Source organism: Paramormyrops kingsleyae, chromosome 19 (assembly GCF_048594095.1).
Source record: "Paramormyrops kingsleyae isolate MSU_618 chromosome 19, PKINGS_0.4, whole genome shotgun sequence".
NCBI classification, from domain to species: Eukaryota; Metazoa; Chordata; class Actinopteri; order Osteoglossiformes; family Mormyridae; genus Paramormyrops; species Paramormyrops kingsleyae.
The window spans coordinates 13,025,417-13,049,415 of record NC_132815.1 but is presented as its reverse complement, the minus strand read 5'-3'; the positions used below and the strand labels follow the sequence as shown (position 1 = coordinate 13,049,415).

Below are 23,999 nucleotides of genomic sequence, written 5' to 3'. Positions count from 1 at the left end.
CCTCCCCCCCAAAAGTAATTAAAAATAAATATGAGATAAAAAAAAAAAAACTTCGATTGAAACTCGCGCTCATTCTTCTGCACTGGAAAATGTACGTTTTTCGTTGAACCCCTAACTTGCAGTTCCCTAAAGGACTCACAGGTGTACCCACTGATCACTTCTCACCGTTCCTTCGCGGATCAATGTGTTTTCTCGTTATCATAAAATACCAAGACAGAAAAACAGCTTCAACGATTTCTATGAGTTTAATGGCTGTCAGACAAGAACCTTCGTCGGGATAGTGTGACAAAAAACGTCTGCTGCAGTATTAATTTTCGACTTCATATACAAAGTGCATTCCAGCCATCCATGAGAAAAACAACCTTATCAAATCCGCTGCAGTTTAAAATAAAATATTTTTCAATTTATGTATCCTAGTCCAGTATAAACCCTTATTTAATCTATAGAGCAATATCACAGGATTTTCAAAGAAAAAAAAAACTCAAATAAAAGGGAAATGACATTAACAACTACAGAGGATCAAAGTCTTTAAGTGCTTAGCCCATGTGTGAGGGACACAGGATATGATGCAGTAACAGCCCTAATGGAGGAGCAGGCCATCACTGTAAATATTTCATCTTCATGTAAAAACATCATCTTTCATCATGTTGGAAAATAAATTCCTTGTCTTTTTCCATCAAATCTGTTTTGCCTGATTTGCGTTTACAATGCGGGACCCTCTAGAAGAGTCTGTTTACACTGAACGGTTTGGTTGATTGGTTAAAAAGAGGTCACCTTTGTCCAAAACAGGGGAAAACACACAACTGCTGAGTGGTGAAGCATTCAAAACCACACAAGGACACTTGGAGAATCCTCACTGAGGACAGTGTTACATTGATACTGATATCTAAGATACACAGTGTCTATCATACATCCCATAAAGCTTTCCTTTAGCATAAATCTTAAATTACATACATTTCTGAAGATAATTCTAAATCAACCTCATACTTAGGAACTTTCCACTTCTGCAAGACTAGATGACAACCTTCATTACATTTCCTGCAAGTATTTCGCACAAGAATTTGCCATAGATTTACCTAAGGAATCCCATTCTCTTAAGTCGAAACCAATCACCAGAGAATCCATTTTGGAATGGGAGGTGATATGGGACAGAGAAAAAGCTCCCAAAATTCAATATTCTGGTTGCCCTTGGTAAAAGACTGGCATGCACTGAGCAAGGCAGCAGAGGGAAATGAGAGGATGTCATACTCTGCTATAAATCCCAAACTGGCAACCAGAACCTCATCATATTTCACACGCGACAATTAATGAAACAAGCGTGAATTATGGCAGGTTTGCAAGAGGCCATTCCAAGGAGCAGCGGCCCTGCTGGGGGTCTGTCCACGGTTCTCAAGGTTGCCCTCTCAGTGTCCCTGCATGTCTGTCGCAGTGGGGTTCTGCCCCGCCACGGCACTCAGATACTGCCAGCTAATGGCCGCTAACAGCATGGCAGCCGAGAGGTAAAAGGGGGAGAGGAGGTGGCCCCGAGACTGCAGTGTCTCCTGGGTAACCGTCTTCCCCCGTATCAGCTCCAAGATCACCAGTGTCTTGTCTCGGGATGGGTCTGTGTGGGACACCTTCTGCAGTATCTGTTGAAATATGACAGAACAATCAGCACCAATGAAACCTAAATATATGCAAGGATCATTTATATTTATATTGAGTACTGGTGCACTGCAATGCTTCTCCTTGCCTATCCCATCTTGCTCTCCATGAGACACAGTGGAAAGTCAACTGGTGGGTCACCTCCCCTGGAGCTAAGGATTGGGAACCTATTCTACTGAGGCTGGGGCTTGAACCAATAACCTCCCGGTCACAGACACAGAGGCTTAGCCTGCTGAGCAACCCCTCCCCAACCCCCACATCGCTACTACGATGGGTTTATTAAAAGCAGCATTTAAATTCATCCATTCCCTATACGCCAAAAGCTCACGCATACCTCCTGACTGTACTGAGAGACGATGGCCTTCACTGCATCCATGTTTGAGGCCTGCATCATCAGTGTTACAGCCTGGCCCTTACGAATCTTAACCACTCCCTGGAACACCTGAGGGTTGTTGTAGCATGCAGAAAGTGTCGCTATCGCCATGACCTGGGGAGGAGGGTGCGTGTAACTTTTGTGGGATTTTACAATAGAACAAATTATTGGCACATATAGAATAGATAATTTGTTATAACAATGCATAGAAGACATATTGTGTTATGCAAATTAAGAAACCAACAACAGACAAATTAATTCAGTAAGTAAAAAAAAATAATGCTTTTTATATTATTCAAATTAAGACATTTTAAAAACACTAAGCACTAAAAAAAGAAAAATACCTGCTTTCACACAGGAAGGACAGTAGAATGATTCATATTTCTTGTACATGAAATATGGAAGTGATAATTGAGCCATCTGCTTGACACTTAAAGGTCATGTGACAAGACAAGTCTGTGCTCCGAGATCTTTATGAAATAATCTTTATTTCACTCTGTTACAATGACTGAAGGAAAATGCAATATCAGAAGGATCACTTGTAATTTTCCATTACATTAAATTCAGCAGTTACAAAGAACAACTGATACAAATTCAGGCTATTTGGTTTTGTTGGAAGTTTCAAAATAGCATATTCACAAAAGTACAACCAAACTTAAAACAAATTAGCATGACTAAACTTACAGTAAAAGTAAATTTCTTAGAATAAAAAATAAATAAATAAAAACAACCAGAGTGACAATGGGGGGGGGGGTGCTCTTGTGCCTCTTACCTGAGGGATGGCACAGAAGTTGAAGACGCTCTGGTTGCGGAGGCGAGTCAGGTAGCTGATGACGTCAGGGACGTGCCGAAGTGCGTCAGTCACCAGCAGATTGAGGCAGGAAAGGGCCGCGTTTAGGTTCTGAGGCTGGGCCAGGTCCTCTAGCTTGGCGGCAAACTGACTCCAAGCCTACAGCGCAGCATCAGACCGAAATAAAGAAAAAAAAAACTGCAGATCTGCTGACATACTGAGATATTATAAAACAGGGGTTTCCATCTGCGGTCCTGGAGAGATCCAGCCCCCTGACATTTTTGGGTTTCCCCTCATTTCACACACCTGATTCAACCTCTCTGCTAATGACCACCCATTTCTTCAGTTGAATCAGATGTGGTGGAACAGCGAGAGAACCAAGCCACGCAGGGCTGGGGCTCTCCAGGACTGGAGTCCAAAACCCGCGTTACAAAAACTTGTGCATGGTGTGTGTGAAACAGAAATTCCACACATCAAATACCTAAGTCTTGATTCTTGGTGAACAAATGCTTGAAGTAGCAACAGTTTATTTTGCAGTAATCTACCAAAGTCATAAATAAATTTTTATTATTAAAGCTTGGGATGGGCATTAAGACATACGTCTTTAGGCCAGAAGGATCGGCCCTCCTGCTGGTCCTCCAGGTAGTCTCGTATGATGTTGGTCTTCTGCAGAAACAGACCCATGGAGTTGGCCAGCTCAGTGTCCCTCCCAATTTCGGGGTCTTCCAGCCGGGAGGCAGAGAAGAGGCGGGAAAGTCCAATGCCAACCAGGCCAGCCACATAGTGACAGTACTGTGGAGACAGGAAACATCAGTCTGGTGAAATCTGCCACCTCTCTGGCAGGTTCTGCAAACATTTTTCAAAGTAATACAACTTTAACAAAAAAGATCACCAGAACAATAACAAATTTGTACCTTTAAATTTATAATTTTAATCACTGACAATTTTCCTGTCTGTCTCTGTCTATTATTGTCGTACCATTACCCTGCAACTTTGACCTGAATAAGTGATTAGAAGATGGATGGATGGACAGATGTTTGTTTCGCTATTAGAATCTAAGCTACTAGAACATCCCTCTGGGATGAATAAAGTAATATAAAGTATCTCATCTCAATAAATTATGGGAACACAGTAAACTACCACCTTCAAGCGGAACATCTCCAAACTGTTATAAGAATGGCACTAAAAAAAGCAATTACAGTGAGATTGATATTCACTTTAATTGAGAGGAAAACACATATACGGGGCTAATTCTGCTCATCCCCTTCTCATATCCTTCTCCTACAAATTAAACTGAGCTATTTGCACTAACAGCAGATTGGACATTCACTCTCTAATATCAGCAGAAGACATTTATGTTTGCCCTGGAAGTGTGTAGAAATAAAAGCATCTGACAGCTAAAGTCTAAACTCTTCATACACCATTTCTATATTACGGTATTTAAATTCAGGCAGTGTAACCTAAAATGCTGCCTAATTAATAAAGACATGGTAAGAATTTGGGAGACTCTGTCCTTGTTCTTAAACAAAACAAACGGATATTAGCCTCCAGCCAGGGGGCGCCGTTAGGGTGTGCACTCCTGTTCGCTACCTCGTCCCAATCCTTCATGGAGCCCACTTTCTTCTCCAGGAACTCAGCCATGCCAATCCCCATGCGGTGGCAGATGTCCGAAATGACGTCCTGGTACTCTTGGCCCAAGTTCCGGAACTCTACGGAAATCTGCACTGCGAAAAGAGGAAACACACTGCAGGTGACCAGGCCGCACACAGGTCAAGAATAACGGAACAAAGAACACGGGATGGTGGTTTTGGCAAGCTTACAAACATAACATAAGCGACATTAAATACATACTTCTAATCTTTTCTGGAATTGCTTACTCAGTACAGGGTCACTGTAAGTCTGGACCGTATTCCAGGAGTGCAGGGCATGGGGCAGAGTTTGGGGTGGGATGCCAGTCCATCATAGAGCACTCACAACTGGTAATTTAGAGACACACACACATAGCCGGGGGTGGGAATCGAACCCACAACCCCAGAGTGTGATCCTTTTGCAGAAACTGTTGATTTCTCCCCTTGTAGCGAATCTCCCAATTAGGCCTGGCCGATATCATATCGATATTATACTGCGCATGCGCAATAATCACACATTTAATAAATGTGTCAGACTTTGAACTGCAAAAAGTACCACCACACCGCCGACGTCTTTTTACGTTGTTTATCCACAAGATCTCCTCTTTTAAAAGGTGTCGTGGCTGCTCTTCTTCACCGCGACTTCAGTGCATATTGCACCGAGGTATACCAAACCGCAGTATACCAAACCACAGTATACCAAAACATTATTATGTGGGGTGCTAATCGAATTTAAGAAACAAAGTTTATACAGATTACTAACTTTTGGGTATCACAAAACGCATCTCATTAATATTTTAGCCATACTACTAATCTTCTTACCAAATTATGGGTGTAAATTAATGTCCGTATTTCACCGAAAAGCTGGTGTCCGGCCAAACGCTTCGTCTGTCATCGGAATCCCTGGTGATTATCGCACACGCGCGATATAATATCGATATGATATCGCCCAGCCCTGCTCCCAATCAACCACAAACTCAACGCCGAAGACAAGGCAGCCATGTCCTCCTGGATGACAACCACTGAGTGCCAGTGGAGTGACACTGACCGTGGGGAAGTCCTCCAGCACCTGACGATCCTTCTCCTGACTCTCAGTGAAACGCCACTCGGGCTGGTACAGGAAGCTGTGGAAGTCCTGCAGCAGAGGAACCTTTTTCTCCAGCGGGATGCTCATGTCGTCCTCCACTGTGTCCAGGGCGCGCAGCACCAGGTAGAAGATGCACACAGCCTGGCTGGAGAAGTCAGGGCAGGACAAGTGAAAAGCGAAGGATAAGCGAGTGAAAGTGGACTCCTGGATAAACGTGGCTCTTATCAGTTTATGGATCGATCCTTATTTCCATTGTTTCTGTAATAATTATTTTACAGAAATACATTGGTATAGCAGTCACTATGATGCTAGATTTGTAAGTGGTAAAACGTGTTGATAGATGGATGTTTATGAATTAAATGAGCAACTGCTCCCTAAATCATTTCTCAGTCCTTTAGTATTTTTGGCTCAACTGCTTTAACCTTTCTCAAGGAGACCCCCGCCCCCCAACCCAAATACAAATCGTGTTTAAAGCGACTGCGACTATGGCAGCATAACTGTCGCCTTATTTCAGACACGCAGCGCGCCCTAGAGGCAAAGCGCCGTATAATCACATTTCAGCTGTAGCGTGGCAGCAGTAGCTCAGAAACATTCAGCGTCGGTTTTTAGATACCGATGTGTGCATATTTTATTGTGCTTAAACATTTCATCGCGCCATTGTAATAATTTTTTTTTTCCCAAACCCAAATAAATTGTCGGTTCCTGCTATTAAGGCGGTTTCCATTTGTTGCAAAAAAAGTTGTAGGGAAAACTTTTAGGAGTAGGCCTGTTATATCAACTTTTGACAAGTACTAAAACTCATCGTGCATCTTTGTATAGCGTGCTTAAATCAAGATTAAACTAGAACCGTTTTGTGCATCGCACAAACGTAACTCCCGGCAGGTAAAATACAAGGTTTGTTTATGGCTAAGAACTTTCAGTCACGCCCCCGTCTTGGGAAAGCATGGAGCTGGCGGTGCACGGCGTCCCTTACCGCAGCTCCCCGTCCAGCGCCTGTATGACCGCGGCGAAACTGCGGCTGGTCTGGTTCAGATACAGGAAGCATGTCCGCATGGTCTCAGTCATGGTTTCCTGACAGGAGAAACACAGCATTACGGGGCGTCGGTGCGCGGTGGTCGTCCTGATCGCCCATCGCTTCTCCAAGGCTCCCCTTTCGTACAGACGCCCCGTGGAGAGCCCCGACCGGGGGACAGCGGCCGAGCTCCTCGGTGCGATGACCAGGGTGCGTTTAAAGGCCGAAAAGGAAGACGTGCCCTTACAACAAGCCCCAGCCATATGGAAATCCGATGCGATTTCTGGCCCACGCACACAAAACAAAACATAAATATATCAAGCTCTCATGGCCGCCTGCAAGACCGCCACAGCGTCTGACACGGCAGTTCTGCGTATTAAAAGCTGCGTCTATTACCCCACCCACCGCAACGAAAACTAATCCAAGTTTACAGCACACCAGCGGCAATCCCGCCCAACACATCCAAACACGTATCTGCTATGTGATTACACAAGCTCAAAAGAAAAAAATTACAGTGCTGCCATTTATCATATTTTCAGCTTTCTGATTGCAACATTTTGATTGCATAGGTGACGATTGCTTCCAAACTTAAAATTATAGCCAACTGGGACGACGTTAGACCTATTTTAGTGGGGCTTTAGCCCCCCTAAATGTTTTTTTAACCCCTCCCCCCAAATTAATTTTTTGCTTAAGTCGTGAATAGCTTTTTATTTTATATTATATAAAAACCTTCACGTTAAGCCCCCTGTGTCACCATTACGGCGTGAGTGTCATCCTCTTTAAATGCTTTTTATGTTGAGTTCAACTATGCACATTATTTTTCCAGATTATAAACATGTTCCGTTTTACAGCTGGCCACCGTGGGGAAAAAGTTGCGATTCTGATGAACAGTGATTAACAATGAAACAGGACTTAAAGGAAGTAGAAGGGAAGTTTCTGTACCTCTTAGTGATAGTGACGCGACTGCCCTCTACCGGTAAATTCGGGTCCGACGTTAGCCAAATGTATTAATGCCCAAAACCAAGATACGTCGTCCTGGACTTTTCAGGTGGCTGAGCCTTAGGTGGATGGGCAAATCCTAGAATCGCCCCTGAGGACACCACATCCCAATAGTCTGCAACTTGCACGCCCCCAAATTACTACAGGATAATTTTCAAGCGAGTTCCCTTAAGATAGCTATACTCAACAACAACAAATCACTGTCAAAGTCAGGGATGCACATCTGAAATGGACCCCCGTAGCAAACACAAGCCTTCGCAAACCCACCAAAATCTCTGTGTCACATAGTAACACGACTGTTTTCCAATGAACGGATGCTGCATCTCCTCACATCACATTGTTTAGACAGCAATCTTAAAAATATACACCCAGAAAACACGTACCCTTCGAACGATAGACTACATTATTAAGTTTTAGCGTTAATACACGTTCTCAATAATGTCACATACAGGTCTTTGTTCCGTAAATGGTTCCCAAAAATTTTAACCTGCGCACAACCAAACACATTTGTAAGCCAGATGTTTTAGTGCAGGAAATCTGAAATCTTAAATTAGACAATATATGACAATGAAAAGTTACTTCCACATCTACGATCAGGTCCCCGGTGAATCTTTATATGATGTCAGAATATTGTCTGCACACAGGCAGACATGAAGGCACCTAGCAACGATTACTCACATAATCCAATTTAGGCATGACAGTGCGACAGCCTCCCATTTTAAATTTCAAGAGGTTGTACATCTCCTCTGGATGGCCGAGCGACTTAACTATATCCATTTTGTTGCCGGTATACGATCGAATTTGACTTGCTTCCGAATAAGCTGCCGAGCAATATAACCGGCAAACGAAACCACTTGTTTTCCGTCATTCGAGCAGCATCACGCCGCAGCGCATTAGCCCGACCCGCCGACAGTACCACCTTCCGATTGGCCAGTCGTCATATGGAGTGATAGTGCTGATTGGACTGCTGATCATGGGCTCAGCGCGAGGCGGCCTTTTCAGCAGCTAGGAAAAGCTGGTGTGACGCCCCGCCCCGTTAAAAGAGGGTGGGGTTTGCGGTGGAAGCCAGTTGATTGGACCAAACGTTGCTGGCCTCACCGACGGATCAGAGATCGTGTAACCTGCCGGCACGATTTAAATCCCATAATTAGCTGAACCTGATGATGAGTCTTTTTTACGTTTAATATACGTCTGTCTGATATGCCTAGGAGTTATACTGCCAAGCCGAAGGTGTGCTGTTATACTATGTATACCTTATTATTAGGTGCAAACTCAAGTATAAATCAAGTTCGACGCTTAGCATTAAGTAGAATATAAAGTCAAATAAAAGTCCAAACGTTCAAAATATTCGTTTGGTTTATGAACTTGTTTTCTCAAAGTTCGCACCAAACAAAGAACACAAATTATTATAAGAAATATTTTTTATTGTTTTTTTCTTTAGTGTTCTAATATAATGATTATGTTTTTACAACGTGGCCGAACACCCATTATAACAAAGGCTGCCCTTTTCACAAGCTTCATGGTAAATAACCCAAATAAGTATGTAGTAGATCCATATTTGTTCCACGAATTCCTATACTGGCCTGATGACTCGTTACGTTCTTTAAATTATCGTATGTTAGCCTACACTTCTCAAAAGGGAAGAGTCTGGATCTTTGCTTTGTTAGAAGTTATTGTGTAGCTCCTGCTCCAGTACTGCTTACACTTGTACCGGAGCATTCATCGGAAGCTCAGCCTAGCTGCACTTTTGCCTAGTTGCCTCCTTGACAGCATGTAGCTAATGTTTGCAACGTGCCATTTGCCACACTTGTCGGTTTGGACAAAAGCGTCTACTAAATATGTTAAATGTAAATACGTGAGGAAATATGGATTTCTGTGCTGATGAGTAATGCTAATAAATTACCATTAAATGTGTGTTTTGTTCGTGGATCCTTTTTGCAGAATATACCACTATGGGCTGGACTGGTATATAGGCTACCTCTTAGGGTAATACGTGCTGATTTTTTTGTAAATGCACTCACCCACACACACCCGCACACACACACACACACACACACAATGCGTTTAATTTCATAACTGGATGGGCAAGGGCAGGGCAGTGGCTCAATAGATGTGTCACATCTCAAGCCTCCGAGTCCTCTAAGGTAGTCCACAAGTGTGTGGTTCATGTGCGGGTTAATTGGCCATGAAAGAGGATTCAATTGTAATTACAGTGCTTTGGCTAAAATTGAAAATTAGTTACGGCAATCAGCTTAGCAAACTGTAAAAGGTATTTTCATATTATTTGCTGTAAAAACGACTAGATTAGCCCTCTCCCCCACAGTTAATCTTGATACTGTGGTTTTATATATTGTAGCATTTCATCGCTTTCCTGATGTGCCCCAGATCCAAGGGGAAGTGAATATGCTTAATGCCCTCAGCGTTAAAACAGGTCACGTGGGTTACTATCCTGCAAGAGGGAAGTCAGTCCCTTCAGCGTCTCAGCCTTGCACTCCATCCCATTGGCCACCCTGCTGCCCCAATCACTACCCTGTACCCCAATGTCAGCCCGCAGACATACATGCAAAAACGTCACACGAACTGCGATAACCCAGATTTACTCCGCAACACGTTTCCTTCACTTTATTGCTGAAACTGCGGCACACAAGAGGACAGCCAGCATAGTGCCGGTGCTGCCACAGCCACGGGACAAAAGGTAGCCTCAGATTTCTGAAAAAAAAAAAATATTCAAGGGAATATATGAAATACATACATTATTATGGAGTGAATTCATATACATGTAACGGTATGCTTGTATATTTATTCTACAACATTCCATAATTTACAAAAAGATGATGGCTAAAGTGTAGCTATACGTCTCTCTGCTTGGAGTAAGCAGGTATCATCATTCAGTTCTGTGGCTGGGAAATCTTTAATAATTTCTGTCACAATGCGTTCACATTTAGCTTATGCTGATGTTGCATTCTAAACGAAGAGAGGTAAAAAGAAAAATCAAAGAGAAATGCTGATTTAAAGCATAATAAATACTACAAACCAGGCTAAAAATACATGACACCATCTGCAAGGATGTTACAAACATAAAAAATAATCGAAATATCACTAAAGTAAAAGGCTGGATTTCAGGGCTCATTCCAGGGCGACTCTTTGTGTCAGTTTTTAACTGAAAATATGCTAATGACAACCACGCGAGACTTAATTCTATGCACATATTTCTGACTTGATGCTGTAACATGGCATATGCTGATTAGCACAAATGAGCAGAAGTTGAACACAACACTTAGCCTGACACCAAATTGCATTCCTGTGGTAGAGCGTGAGTCACACTGGCCGGGATCCGTCTCGCAAAGTGTGAGGGTCACACACAGATCATGAACTTGAAATGACACACAGTTCAGGCAGCTAATGGAGTGATCCAGACGATACAATGTTAACTTTTCCCTCCAGAGTGCTTTCGTGTTCGGTGGGTGATCTAGGCAGGGGGGATGCTTACAGGTATCTGAATGCACTTTCTTTCTGCTCAGTGACTTTTTTTGCTCAGTCGACTGCTGATCCAAAATACCTGGCAGCTCAGGTCCTGTGGGCCCGACGGCAGAAAGCCACCACTGGGTTATCATCCCCCTACTACTCCCCATCTTTCAAACTAAATCATATCTTGTGGCTCAGATTCTCGAGCACGGCCATGTAAGAGTCTTGGGAGTCATTGTAGGCTTTCTTCTTGCAGTGTAAAAAAAATTATTTAAAACACAACAGAATGAAGAAATGACAAATTAGAAAAGGAAAAACCATGGGAGACGGCGGCTTGGAAGAAAGAGAAGCCAGCAAGCTAAAGCAATGTAAGTCTCCACACTACATGGGCATGTGAGATACAAAGGTAAGGCAACCAGGTCTCCATGACGCTCCGCTTTCACCCAGATATGTACACGTAGCCTCAGGCTAGTACAAGGCTGCTCCACGGCTCACTCTTGGAGCTGGAGGGCCCAGAGGGGCCCCCAGGGGACAGCTTGAGAGGCGTATTGCCATTGTGGACAGTCCTGTATCCAGGGATGGACGGCACCTGGACATAACAGTGATGTGAAAGTTTAGGCATTGATATGGATCAGTGCTGGTGCTGCCCTCTGCTGTTAATTACCTGGAATTACACAGGCTCACTTTGGCAAGCATTATTATTTTAATGCCAGTAGCTATTTGGTCATTGCTATGCATGACGATATTTACTGAATAGGATAAGTGTCAGATATGCATGACGCCCTCACCTGCGGATGCATGCCATGCTGTGGGTACAGTGCGGTGTTCTCTGGTTCCGTCTTCACTGGCCGTGGCTGCTCCGTGTTGCTGCTGGCCTTCATGGGGCTGCTGGGGGCATGGCTCTCCCCCAGAGGTGTTCCTGTCATGGGGAGAAGGTATGGCATCAGACACACCTGCTCCCAGCAGTTACACGAAGAATTTTGCGGTCAAAATTGTGGGCTCACCAGATTTAGACTTATTCAGGTTCTTAGGTTTGCGTTTACGAGTCTGAATCCCATCCTTCTTCATGGCCAAGGGGCGAGGGACCTGAAGACAAGCATTTGGGACTGATGTTTGACTACTTATTTGCAGCAACAATATCATGATGTGTTTGCAGATTCAGAACAAAAGCCTAATCTAGAGTGACATAACGGCCTTTTTTGAGGAATGTTTCTCAGCGTATCAGCTGGAACTTTTTACTCGGGAGAATTAAATGCATAAGCGTCTGCTTTAAAATCCACAGATTGCCTAGTGAAATGCCAAGAGAGTGACATCATGCGTCAGGAGAATGTTTAACCAGCATGTTTAGCGTGGCAGAAAGATTTTTTTATATATATTTATTATGTAATGGAATAAACAACATATGACCAACAATGAAAACAAAACAACAGTAATATTTGGTAAATGACCCGCAGGATACACATGTCGATAAAATACTAGATGGTCTGTCCAACCCTGGATATTGCATATATATTGCAGCAAGAACTGCAAGAAGACCGGCATCACTAGCTAAAATGTGTGTAAAGCCTGACCTCTAGTGGCCATAAGTGGTTACTACGCTCTCACTTCTGCGACGGACCGCAATGTTCCCCCACCCCCGCCGTCGTCCTCACCCCATGCAGCTTCATGTACAGGCCGCAGGCATTGCACACGGGCTCCCCCTCTGCATTACGGCGCCAAAGTGTGGTGGTGGTGGTGTGACAGTTTGTGCAGGACAGACCAACTCTCCTAGATGCACTCTGAAAAACAAAATATTAAATTTCCAGGATTACTGTTTGTTGTAATTAATGTATTGACATTATTTCTCAATGGGGTAGGAACAATAATGTATGGATGGATGGATTCTCTTTCAAATAAAGCATATTTTTTCAGACAGGAATATTATTTTGTTTTTTAGCGAATGGTCCGTACCAAAGTTAATACAAAAGAAAGCAGCAGAGTAAAAAAAATCACCCCTTCTCAGCAGATGGTTTATTCCTTTAAAATAACAAATTGAATCAAGGCGAATTATTAATATTTGGTAATAGAATGGCTAAGACCAGCCACACTCACCAGGCGTCTCTGCGGTTTAATAAGGGGCCGGTTGATGCCATTCATCTTGTGGTAGAGACCGCAGGCATTGCACAGGTAGTGCCCGGTCCCGTCCCGACGCCAGAGGGGCGTTGACATGGCCCCGCAGTTGACGCATTCCCGCCCCTCCGCAAAATCATCGAACAGCTCTGAGGGCGAGAGATACGGCTGAGATGCTGCCCATCATCAGCTGGAACCAGGTCTTGTTCGTGTGAACACGGGTAGTTTGTCTAGTTCAATGACCAGATGCCTGAAGCTACTGACATCAGCAACCCCCATAGTGGGTGGGATTATCTAGCACTGTCAATCACAAATTTAACCCACCTATTAATTCCTTGATTGGTTCCCATCAATGTAAATAAGGAAGTGATTGGCAGTGTCCAGTAATCCCACCCACTGTTGGTTTAAGAGCCTGAAATCTTCCATCACTATCTGGAAACTCTGAAATCTGATATGGAAATTTTACTTTAATATTTTGTCCTGTCAAAACAGCAGAGCATTTATAAAACAGACAATTAGTTTAATTTTTAACTTGCAATTTTTTTCATTTTAATTAGTGAGTTAAAAAATAAAAATCCTGACAACAGTCATCCTTTCTGACCCAAAAATCACAGTAACAGATCATCGATATGTTTCATTCCAAATTTTCAGTTACCGATATTTTACATAAATGAGTAGTGAGATATTGGATTTATTTAAATTTAAATCTGAGTAATTTTTACCAAATGATGATAGTAACAATTTATTATGCATTGATTCGTGACATGTAGATGAATCTTGCATCCTTGGAACAGTGTTTCCCAATTCGGTCCTTAGGGACCCACAGACAGTCCATATTTTTGCTCCCTACCTGGACCTCTGAGGGAGCAAAAATGTGACTCTCTGGTGGAGAGGTTGGAGGGAACAACACCTGGACCTGTAGGTCCCTGAGGATCGGATTGGGAAACACTGTCTTGGAGGGTAGAGACCCGAAAATGATAGTGACTGGGGGGGGGGGGTGTGTCGGTGTGAACAAGCAGGGCTGAGCAGTTCATGCTGTAAGCAAATACACAACGAGCTTCATCGAGGTGGGTGACAAACCCGGCGTGTAAAAGCTAATCCCAGGCAAAACTGAATCATAAAAACGTCAACCTGCTTTTCATCTGCACATATATATAAACAGCTTTACTCTCTTTGTAAAAGAAAATGAGTTGATTTCATGTCTCAGGTTAATCATGGAAAATGCACTATATTATTGCATATGGGGGCTGATATTTAATAAGCAATCTGAGAATGATTTTAACCCTTTAATGTACAATTTTCTACACAAAATGAAATTAATGCCTGCAGAGTTTCATGTGCTGGCAAGATGTGTATGATGTTCACTAAGTCTCCTCCCGAATAGCCTGCTTCACGTTTAATTACAAAATCACGAAAGTGAGGGAATACACAAATACATTGTTTTAAGATACACTCATGGGCGTAAATTACGGGGGGGATGGGGGGGTTGTAGCCCCCCCAATAAATCAAAACCAGCTAATACAACCCCCCCCCCCCCCCCCCCCGAATAATCATGTTTCCCCTGTAATGGGTGGAGACCTCAACCCCCCCCCAATGTTCCAGCCAAAGTTACGCCCTTGGATACACTGAATGAAAGTTCATACACATTGAATATGGAACTTCCTAACACGTCTGTACCGGGATCAGCAGAAAGGGGCTTCACCCTGGTATTTCTGTGACTGTCTTATCTGAGCATTGGAGACAGTGAGATGTTCTGCTTTGGAATGAAAAGAATTCAACTCTATACCAGGCAACGCTCAGTATGTTAGACCTTTTTAAATTATTTATTTATTTAGTTTGAGACAAATAATGTAATATAACATTGAGAAAATGTCATTTATTAAGGACACTTTAGGTGAAGAGACCAATAGACAAATATTTTGTTAACATTTAGATTCTCGGGTGGATAAGTATATAAAACTAATGTTTTAACAAAATGGTTAATTATACACGTTATGTGAGGTTACCTCCCAAAAATAAGCGTTCTTCAACAACCACCCCCGCCCCCCCCCCCAAAAAAAATAGTAATCCTACAATGTAGGCCTACACTATAACAAAGCAAGCTGTCAAACAATTTGAAATATTTCGAAATATTCCATTTCTGTACATATGAGAACATAAAACAGAAACACGAAACAGTAAAAATGTTGAACTCGTCCTAAAAAACTGTCGATATCGTCCATGAACTCGCTTTTCACAGTTAATAGAGGTGATCGTCTCTAGAGTCTAACTTAAGCCTATTTTAGTTTCAGCACCACGGAGAGAGAACCTAGTTATTTGCAGGTACCAAGGAGCTGACGGCATGCATTTAACGATTCCTGCGCGCCTAGCTTAAGTCTGGCGTTGTGCAGGCGGATATAAAGACGTCCAGCAACAGTCAGCTAGATATCCATGCGCCTGGGGGCGTCACTCAAGAATGTAACTTTTCCAATCTATAAATAGATGTACTGTCTTTGGGCAACGCGTTGTTAGTTTTTCAAATACGGAGAAAAAAAGTGTATCATTTATTTTTAAGATTTCCTCCTCGCAACTTATCGTCAAATTAAGAATTTGCCACGCAGATGCGCTAATATATAGGAACAATAATCGGAGACGTTTCGTGTTCCGGTACCTCTGTCAGCTGACTGTGGCGTGAAGTGTTTTCTTTACTATTTCAAAAGCTCCATGGATAGAGATTATTCCTTCAAAATATTACATAATCAAACAGCAAATAGATAGATAGGCAGACAGACAGGCAGACATAGATAGATAGACAGATAGATAGATAGATAGACAGACAGACAGGCAGACAGACAGAAAGACAGACAGATAGATAGATAGATATATAGATAGATAGATAAAACATTTTAAACGGCACTCAACTAATTAAATAATTCAAATATTTCTCTCTCCTTCATTGCCACCTCCTCCCCACTAATACAGCAAACTACTACTATAATAATCATAAAAAGATTATTGTTTTGTAATAATAATAATAATAATAATAGTAAAATACATTGTGTTGTTTTGTCTTTAGCCTGTAGTTCTCGGTCTTTATTAATGGCGCTGTGATAATACCATTAGGCCTATTCACTCCTCTCAGTGCTCTGTCTATCTGGATGAATGCCTGCGTTCTGCTTCTCTACAAGTTTATCTCTTTATTATAGTTGCCAATTAACTACCAGGAAATTATTTTTGACCAGACCAAACAAGCTTATCGCTCCTTCGAACGCGTCAGGTGCGAGCAAAAAACAGCAGCGCGATTATTTATTAAAAACGGAGAGTCTATTATGTTCAGAAATTTTCCAAACATATGAGAAATAAAGCCAAATATTAAGCTTCATGTGAGTCAGATGAAGACTTCAGAGCGAATCCAGGAAAACATTATTAAAAACAGCAGCATCGACAGATTGTGATTAGAGTTGTGAATGAATTTATTAAATCACTTTATTTGCAGCAGAACAAACAAGTTTTTGACTTATTCAGTCTCTACTGTTAATTTAATACTAGAGAGAGCAAGTAATTGTGTTTAACAAAATACTTATGCTTTTGCATTTAGTCTATTTCAGACTCAAGTTACTCAAAATTGCGTTTTAGCACAAAGCTCATACCGCATCTTTAAGCTGTATTAATACTAAATAAAAACTAGAATTTTAGATATATATTGTGCCAGAATACTGTGACAAATATAAGTATAAAAACACTGACAACCACGATTTTGTCATTTTGATTATTGATAATCAATGATGCGCAAGAATTACATCAGAAGTGCGTCAATACACCCTAACTTCATCATGCACTTCACAATCTGTTTTTGATCAGCTTTTCCCCACTATTCGGTGTGTCATTGTTGCTAGTAACACAATTATAAGATGAAGTACTTACAACTTAACCCCCCGTTCAAAATCGCCACCTGAACGTACCGTATATTTTTATATTATATCAACATAAATGTGTGTATAACATTTGGCCCGTTTAAGCTAGGAACGATAATTTGATTAGACATCATTCTAAAATGTTATATTCTCATTACTGTACATCCCTTATAAGAGTGATAACGTTCATGTTACCCGAGCGTCGTTATTGAAAGTCGGGAAAACCTTAAATCAAGTGAACAACAATACCTGGGTCAGATACATTCAAGATTCAATATTAGTTTATGTATATTTTACCTACATATTTGTTATTCTTAAAAAGTATACCATGATAAAAACGTAAACGGCACGAAGTACTGCCTGCGGCCGTGTGCGCTCGGCAACCGCTTCCGAGCTTGTGATAATCCACTATTGTATCCGTAACCATTAACAATAAAGGTATACTTATTCAAGAAATACACCACTGATATTTATCGTGGGGAAGAGGGAATATACGCGTACGTCGCATAAGAGCGGCATTAAAACGACATTCTGGTGTACTGAACTATAGGACAATCTGAAAAAGTTAGCATTGAATTGAAAATCTTCAACGCTTTTATTGCAGTGAAATGTACTACGAAGCATGGACTTAATACATTCATCTTATGAAAACTTTAACCTGGTAGGAAAACGGGGTTATACGTTTTCTCTCTGAAACATGAAACTATAGACCACATAGGCCTCAGGTACATAGCTCAGCATATCGTTTTCATTGCTATTTGCGAGGAGATGTGTGGAATAGTGTACACAGACACTTTGGGGTAGGAGTTTTTGGACGTAGGCCTGTGTATTAATGTTCTAGACGCAGATTCATTTCTTACCTATATTGGGGTGCCTACCAGCGCCCGCGGGGCCAGCAGATTGTAGGTTATGCAGTACGGAGCTGTCAAACGACGATGAAGGCCACGTTCCTCCCATATTTGGACTCACATAAGCCGGATACGGACTGTGATACGATCCGCCGATCCCCCGCGTTCCGTAGTGCTCCCTGCCGTTGGTGTTGATGTTCAATGGGCTGTTGTAACTTGCCGTCTCTCGGACCGCGGCGACCCCAGAGCTGAGAGGGGGACTGGTGGAGAAGGTGAAACGAGGCGACACGGGAGAGTGGTGGGCGCTCCCCGTGTTGTAGGAAGGGACGGAATCCGCGCCGGGCTGAACCCAGCCCGAATGGCTGGACACCGAGCCGGCTTGCTGCGAAGCTGCATGCGTCTGAAGGTAAGGCAGGGCTGGAATCATGGCTGAAACCCGTGTAGTCGGCACGTAGACTGGCGAGGTAGCGGCGGAGTTGTGCAAAAAACCAGGCTCGTAGGATGGTCCATGGTTTGTTGCCATTGTTATGCCCTGATACATATCCACGCCTCAGAGGTGATCATTCGCATTGGAAACCTGGTAAATGGATTCGCCGTTTGTCAGGGTCCCTGGTGCTGCATGAGGGATCACTTGTAATCCAGTGGAAAAGTTTGTCATCCACACGAAGGGAGCATTTCTACACCCCACACCCGCTATTCTTCTTGTGATGTTAACGAATTTAAAAAATAAAACGCAGTTCACAATTTGAATGTGAAAATAAAGATATCTAAGGCTGTGTGTAATGAGGCTATGCCCGTGAGCCCCCGCATAAAGCACAGGGCTGCCAAAATGACTTCTGCTTAGTTAATCTCTCTCTCTCTCTCTCTCTCTCTCTCTCTCTCTCTCTCTTTCTCTCCTTCATTGCCACCTCCTCCCCACTAATACAGCAAACTACTGCTAAATACACCCTTTAAATTGTTTATATGCCTTCCCATATACTCTAAAGATTTGTGCTGAATTCAGTTGTTTAGATTGCCTAAGTGTGTTGGCTATTGGACAGCGATCTGTTGCCATGACTGTAAGTAAATTCACCCTTTTAATGGCACCTGTGTGGATCTTGGTACGGACACAGACTTTTCACACTTAGGATAATATGAGAAGTCAGCCAGCAAACAGACGATCGAGAATATCAAACTTTGAACGGTAGAATGGAACACATTAAGCATGTACAGTATTTGAAAATCTGTTTGTTCTCTGGATATTGTTCTCAGGCTTGGGGTGTAATATAAACGTATTTTGTATAACATTTTAAAATAAAAGATACGCAGTTGTATTAATGTGAACATTTAAAAAGTAATCGCAGACTGAATACATTTGTATAATATTTCGTCTGCCGCAAAAGTTAAGGCTTTTCTCAAAAGACAAATATCGTCAAAATGACAAATGAAGTTGTTTTGGTGCAAGGCGACAGTTTGCGACGCCAGTTACGTCCATTTTTCATAATCGGAAATCTTGTAGCATTCTTGCGGAGTAATTTATACCTGTCACCAACATTTTGTCGGCGTATGACAGCCAAATCCTCCTTATAAATCACAGTTATGATCGAAACGAGTTTAATACGCTTGAAGGGTCGATCAAAGTAACTTGCGTATTACAATTTATAGTATGACTGCTGGTAAGTAATAGCTAAAAGCTTTGTTTTGCAAGGGTAATCGTCGTACCAGTTAAATAGCTATTGTTTTGTGTAAAAAAATATTGCGCGTAGTTACTCATATAAACAGACATTAATAAATTCAATCCTAAAACAAAGCGGTAGACCTAATTTTAAAAAGCATGGAGTAATGTATAAGATTCACTAACTAAAGATAATAATAATATTTGTAGTTACGTATTTTTCTTTTTTTTTTTTTTTAAAGAAAAAAAAAACCTATTCACAATAAAATGTACTAAAATAATGATAATAGTAATAACAAGTAATGATAAACAGTGACATCATTAAAGACAAGAACCACAACTACAGAATAACAGTAAAGTTAATGAAAATGTACCATAAAAACGAATTCTTTCAATTTAATTTGGCCCACTGTTACTGCAATGTTTATTATTTTGTATGAATAAATGGTTGAAATCTATTTCAAATTTGGTAAGTCGCTTTATAGGCCTGTACTTTTGCATATACAATTTTACCTTACTTTGTTTGATTGGTAAATATAAAGAAAGATTAATTTGGTGTATTACAAATTTTTCATCAATCGTATATGTTTAAATACGGATCACGGCCGTGCTTAAATATTTGTAAAACAAAAATAAAAAATCATTCTCGCGGGCAGATAGGCCGTCAACAAAGTGTATCTTGTAAATGCGCCATGAGACACTGAGGTCGAGGATGAATGTAACATTAGCGAGCAATACAATTTCTAACTTTTGTTAATAGGCTACATCTGAAAATTGCATCATCGCAAAATAATTGTAATTGTATCAGGAAAAATAAACCTAATTTAAAACGCGGGGCTTTTCATGTCATTTGTGGTCTTGTTCTTTTTGCAATTAACATTTTGTGTCGTAGGCCTACATCAGATAATCAGAAAATAATCAGATTAAGCATATGTTCAGAACTCAAATCACCTACTGCTATCGATCAGGCTGCACGATACCTTCATTGTGGCAGTAATGATTGCTTCACCAAATAGGCCTGCATTTGCATTGAAATAGCAAATACGTGATAACAGCAAAGGCGATACTGAATTCTACCCAGAATCTAGCGAGTTAGTAATTTGGCTGTAAGGGCACAGAGCTAAGCACTGTGATGTAGAATGTGCAGTATGGAAATCAGCAATCAGTTGATCGAAAAATGGGAAACTGATGCGGATTGGGAGTTTGTAATGGTGAATATAAATTATGCTTTCAATAAGTTGAAATGATTGTCTTTGTATTTTTCTACAGCTGTCTGGCTGCGTATCGAAGACTGGTGTCCAAACAGGATGCACAAGACAACATCGAGGCTGCCTTGAGACAAACGCTAACCTCGAAGGAAGACGAAAATAACCAGACGGTTCCTGTATCCGATGAGGCTAAATTCCAACTCGAAAGCATATTTGTTTAAAACTTCTTCAAGCTCTATTAAGATAAATCCTAGTGATTAATGTCATTTTTATTAGTATCACTTAATATTTTAATTTACATTTCAATATATGGTCCCTATTACTAAAGTTTAATATAGGTGTAACTGAAGTGTTAATATTTTAGGCGATTAGTGTTACAATACAGAACCAGACGAAGTCATAAGTACATTTTATTTGATTCCCAGAGTAGAATTTTCTGTTAAACCGACCTAGAAGAAAACGCACATCAATAATTTCCACAGTAGCTACATTTAAGCAGGTGTAACCAAAGCCATACGCTGGTGTTACTTTTTTTCCATACAAAATGCCTGAGCTATTGCTCAGAGCACTGTGCTCTGTGATGTTTAATAGAACTCTGAACTGAATATCAGCTTTGTTGTGTTATAAGGTACAACAATTTAATTGTCGAATTACAAATTGTCAGTGTTAATAAAATAACGATACATCCGTTATTTAAATATTCAATAGGCATATATGACTCTTTTTAACACTGAAGTACGAAGATGTGCCACATGTTAGGTCTTTTGTGAATTTACTTTAACTGACCGTTTAATCTGTAGCGCAGAGGTGCCAAGATTCGAGAGCAGTAACACAACATAGATAAAGGCGTAACAATAACGTGGTAACACACGCGATCATCTTAAATAGGGGGTTAAATTTCTAAGGGCCATTACAACAAATGTAAACAATATGGAATTCTTAATATATTAGGCCTAATATCTAATTATTATTCATCTTGACTGTTAAACGGATATACAGTTGTATAGGAATTTAATTATGTCGTTGTCATTTACAATTTTTTTTCAATTATACCTCATACGTTAAAATTTCAGACCTTACAAAATAAAACCTTAAGTATAGACAAGAAAGTCAACACAATTTCGGGTGCAAGAATTTGCATCTGAAATGCTTTAAAGAATCAGTGCTCTTCTTCAGAGTCACATTAATTACAAACCAAATATCTACGCGCGGTCTTAATGACGAAGCGAGACTGACATTGAACTCCGTGAGAAAAATGGTTGTGTGCGTGGTACGTGAACTATGGCTGGACCGAACAAAAAAATAATTCGTACTCCAGTGGTTTTGTGGAAATCCGTAAATGAAATCTTTTTAGCAAGCTGTTCGTAAAGTTTTAATCAACAACTATTTTTTTAAATAAATAAATTAGATGCATTTAAGCTGATTAGAGGGGCGTACAGGCATGGTCCTTAGGCTTTTGGGAGCGATTACACAGCGACCGATTAATACCTGTGAACAACAGTATTAAGGGAGTTGTTACTTGAAAAATGAAAAATGTTAAACTAAGCGTATATTGAATAATTCTTTAGTACAGCGGTAACTGCAGCGATTTTAGTTCTCTTTGTTCATAGACAAAGTATAGTTAGTGTTGTTTTCTGATCATTTCACAAGAGTACCGAGACTTTGAATTGTATTTGGGACCGTATTTTTAGATTCCGTAACAGGGCAAAATAATACGCAATAAGAAGCATTAAAATGCAATGCCAGTGTTAATATTAAAACCGAGTGTTTATATAATCCTGTTGGAATATATAAACACTCTGTGTTAAATGAACACCTCAACCGGTGTCAAACTGCTGTGTAGTAATTTAATATAACAAGAAATGGAACAGGAAAGTCGTGATCAGCATTGAGTAGACGTGCACGATAATAATTAAATAAGATCAGTTGCGTTTTTGGATTCCGATTAAAGTTGTCTACAGGCAAATGTTTGTGAAGAAATTCACCCACTGGTCTCTTTCGCATGGAACAGCCTTGAGTGAGCGAGTGCTTATAGTATTGATTTTCCGATCTTGTCCTTTAATCATGTCAAGGTAAATAGCCTCGATATTGCTCAATTGAAAACGAAGGATTATTAATGTTTAACTTGAACGCGGTAAATGTGAAGATTGGCCGCTAATTCGCAAAATCTCACCACGTAGCTGCAGTCAGAGCTGTGGCCCATGACTAAAACTGTTAATTACATTTTCAATAGTCTTTAATATATTTAGTGTTGACTTCAGTTGGTTCTCTCCATTCTCTGTAATTTCGTTTAACCATTCAGCAATTTTAAAATGAAAAATGTTATTAATAGAATATCCGGTTGAATACTACGGAGGTCAAAAAGAACAGACAACCCGATCGGCCGAGTTGGCAAAAACAGCGCGGTGTGAAGACTTTGCTGTGCACGCGCGTGTTTTTCACCGCCGATGACCCTGGGAACAGCGCGGAAAGGCACCTTTGAACCATAACAGGACCGTGTTTGCCTCATTTATGCCACGTACTCTGTGCGTCTCTTCCAGTGAACTTATTCGCACCGCCTCCGTACGGAACCATTAAATATAGTTACAAACAGAAAATCGCATTCAAAGCAGTTCTTCTATGCGTGGCTAATGGTGAAAGCAGCAGGAAAGAATTGGCAGCATGTTCCTGGTGGTCAGGGATGCAGTAAGCAAGAGTTAGAATAGGCCACCAGAAATCCTGACAGCTCCCCCCTCCCCCTTGACCGCCCACGATCATCCAGTCACTTACAGCGGGTCAGACTCCTTGCCTTGGACTCTCTTCCTAAGGGAAGGAGTTTGGCAGGCCTCTGTGGCACCAGGAAAAACACCTCCATTAGGACCTTAAGACGGACTGACCTAAAAATAAACATGACCCAATAGGAGCAGCATAGACAAAAATGAACTCAGCTCCATCAAGATCACCCCTTTGAGTGGCAATAAGCTAACAAATGTCACAGAAGGGGGAAAAAAATGTTATTGTGTTGGTTTATGGTTGCAAGTATCAGCAAATCCCCAAATAATACATTTGTCTAACTGGTGACAGAGAACATTTTGTTTTTATTGTCAGGAAGGCCATTTTTGACATTGTACAAAAGCTTGTCAAAGATGATGTCAGACAACGCAAGGTATATATGGAGATCAATGTGAAGACACACGGACTTTACCTTACATAACAGCAGCTTTCAAAGATTAATTCATTTTGCTTATCCAAACAGTGAAATTGAAAACATTTAGTTTGAGGTCTACAACTGTGGACAAATTTGACGTGT

The 23,999-nt window shown here is 41.1% G+C and overlaps 2 protein-coding genes and 1 long non-coding RNA gene across 5 annotated transcripts; 1 reads left to right on the top strand and 2 right to left on the bottom strand.

Annotated features, from left to right (window-relative positions):
• Positions 1-226: 226 nt before the first annotated feature.
• Positions 227-8,471, bottom strand: fdft1 (farnesyl-diphosphate farnesyltransferase 1). Of its 3 annotated transcripts, none has more exons than XM_023807056.1 (8): positions 8,453-8,471; positions 6,496-6,593; positions 5,484-5,667; positions 4,398-4,526; positions 3,408-3,599; positions 2,790-2,966; positions 1,979-2,131; positions 227-1,628 (listed from the first exon to the last, which is right to left on the bottom strand). In XM_023807056.1, exons 2-8 carry the CDS (start codon positions 6,585-6,587, stop codon positions 1,404-1,406), a joined length of 1,152 nt encoding a protein of 383 aa, XP_023662824.1. In that variant the 5' UTR covers positions 6,588-6,593; positions 8,453-8,471; the 3' UTR covers positions 227-1,403. The 3 variants fall into 3 exon arrangements, with proteins under 3 accessions (XP_023662824.1, XP_023662823.1, XP_023662822.1); XM_023807055.2 differs by lacking the exon at positions 8,453-8,471 and adding an exon at positions 8,212-8,438; XM_023807054.2 differs by lacking the exon at positions 8,453-8,471 and having other exon boundaries at positions 6,496-7,217.
• A 1,650-nt stretch (positions 8,472-10,121) lies between these two features.
• gata4 (GATA binding protein 4) lies at positions 10,122-18,736 on the bottom strand. The gene is made up of 6 exons (XM_023806852.2): positions 17,861-18,736; positions 13,090-13,256; positions 12,651-12,776; positions 12,003-12,084; positions 11,787-11,917; positions 10,122-11,587 (listed from the first exon to the last, which is right to left on the bottom strand). The coding sequence occupies exons 1-6, from the start codon at positions 18,387-18,389 to the stop codon at positions 11,462-11,464; spliced, it is 1,161 nt and encodes a 386-aa protein (XP_023662620.1). The 5' UTR covers positions 18,390-18,736; the 3' UTR covers positions 10,122-11,461.
• Positions 18,737-18,745: 9 nt separating this feature from the next.
• Positions 18,746-21,415, top strand: LOC111841249 (uncharacterized). The gene is made up of 2 exons (XR_002837627.2): positions 18,746-18,906; positions 20,772-21,415. It is a non-coding gene; the product is annotated as an uncharacterized lncRNA (long non-coding RNA).
• The last annotated feature ends 2,584 nt before the right edge of the window (positions 21,416-23,999 follow it).

What these genes read in the sequence shown, in the direction of transcription:
- fdft1 (XM_023807054.2), bottom strand. Translation starts at nt 6,797, where the DNA reads ATGGCTGGGGCTTGTTGTAAGGGCACGTCTTCCTTTTCGGCCTTTAAA. An exon ending in GATCCTTCTGGCCTAAAGAC is followed by an intron (nt 2,967 to 3,407) that starts GTATGTCTTAAT and finishes GCTGCGCTGTAG; the next exon opens with GCTTGGAGTCAGTTTGCCGC. An exon ending in TCTCTCAGTACAGTCAGGAG is followed by an intron (nt 1,629 to 1,978) that starts GTATGCGTGAGC and finishes ATATTTCAACAG; the next exon opens with ATACTGCAGAAGGTGTCCCA.
- gata4 (XM_023806852.2), bottom strand. Translation starts at nt 18,389, where the DNA reads ATGTATCAGGGCATAACAATGGCAACAAACCATGGACCATCCTACGAG. An exon ending in TTAAACCGCAGAGACGCCTG is followed by an intron (nt 12,777 to 13,089) that starts GTGAGTGTGGCT and finishes TTTGTTTTTCAG; the next exon opens with AGTGCATCTAGGAGAGTTGG. An exon ending in CCTGAATAAGTCTAAATCTG is followed by an intron (nt 11,918 to 12,002) that starts GTGAGCCCACAA and finishes TCCCCATGACAG; the next exon opens with GAACACCTCTGGGGGAGAGC.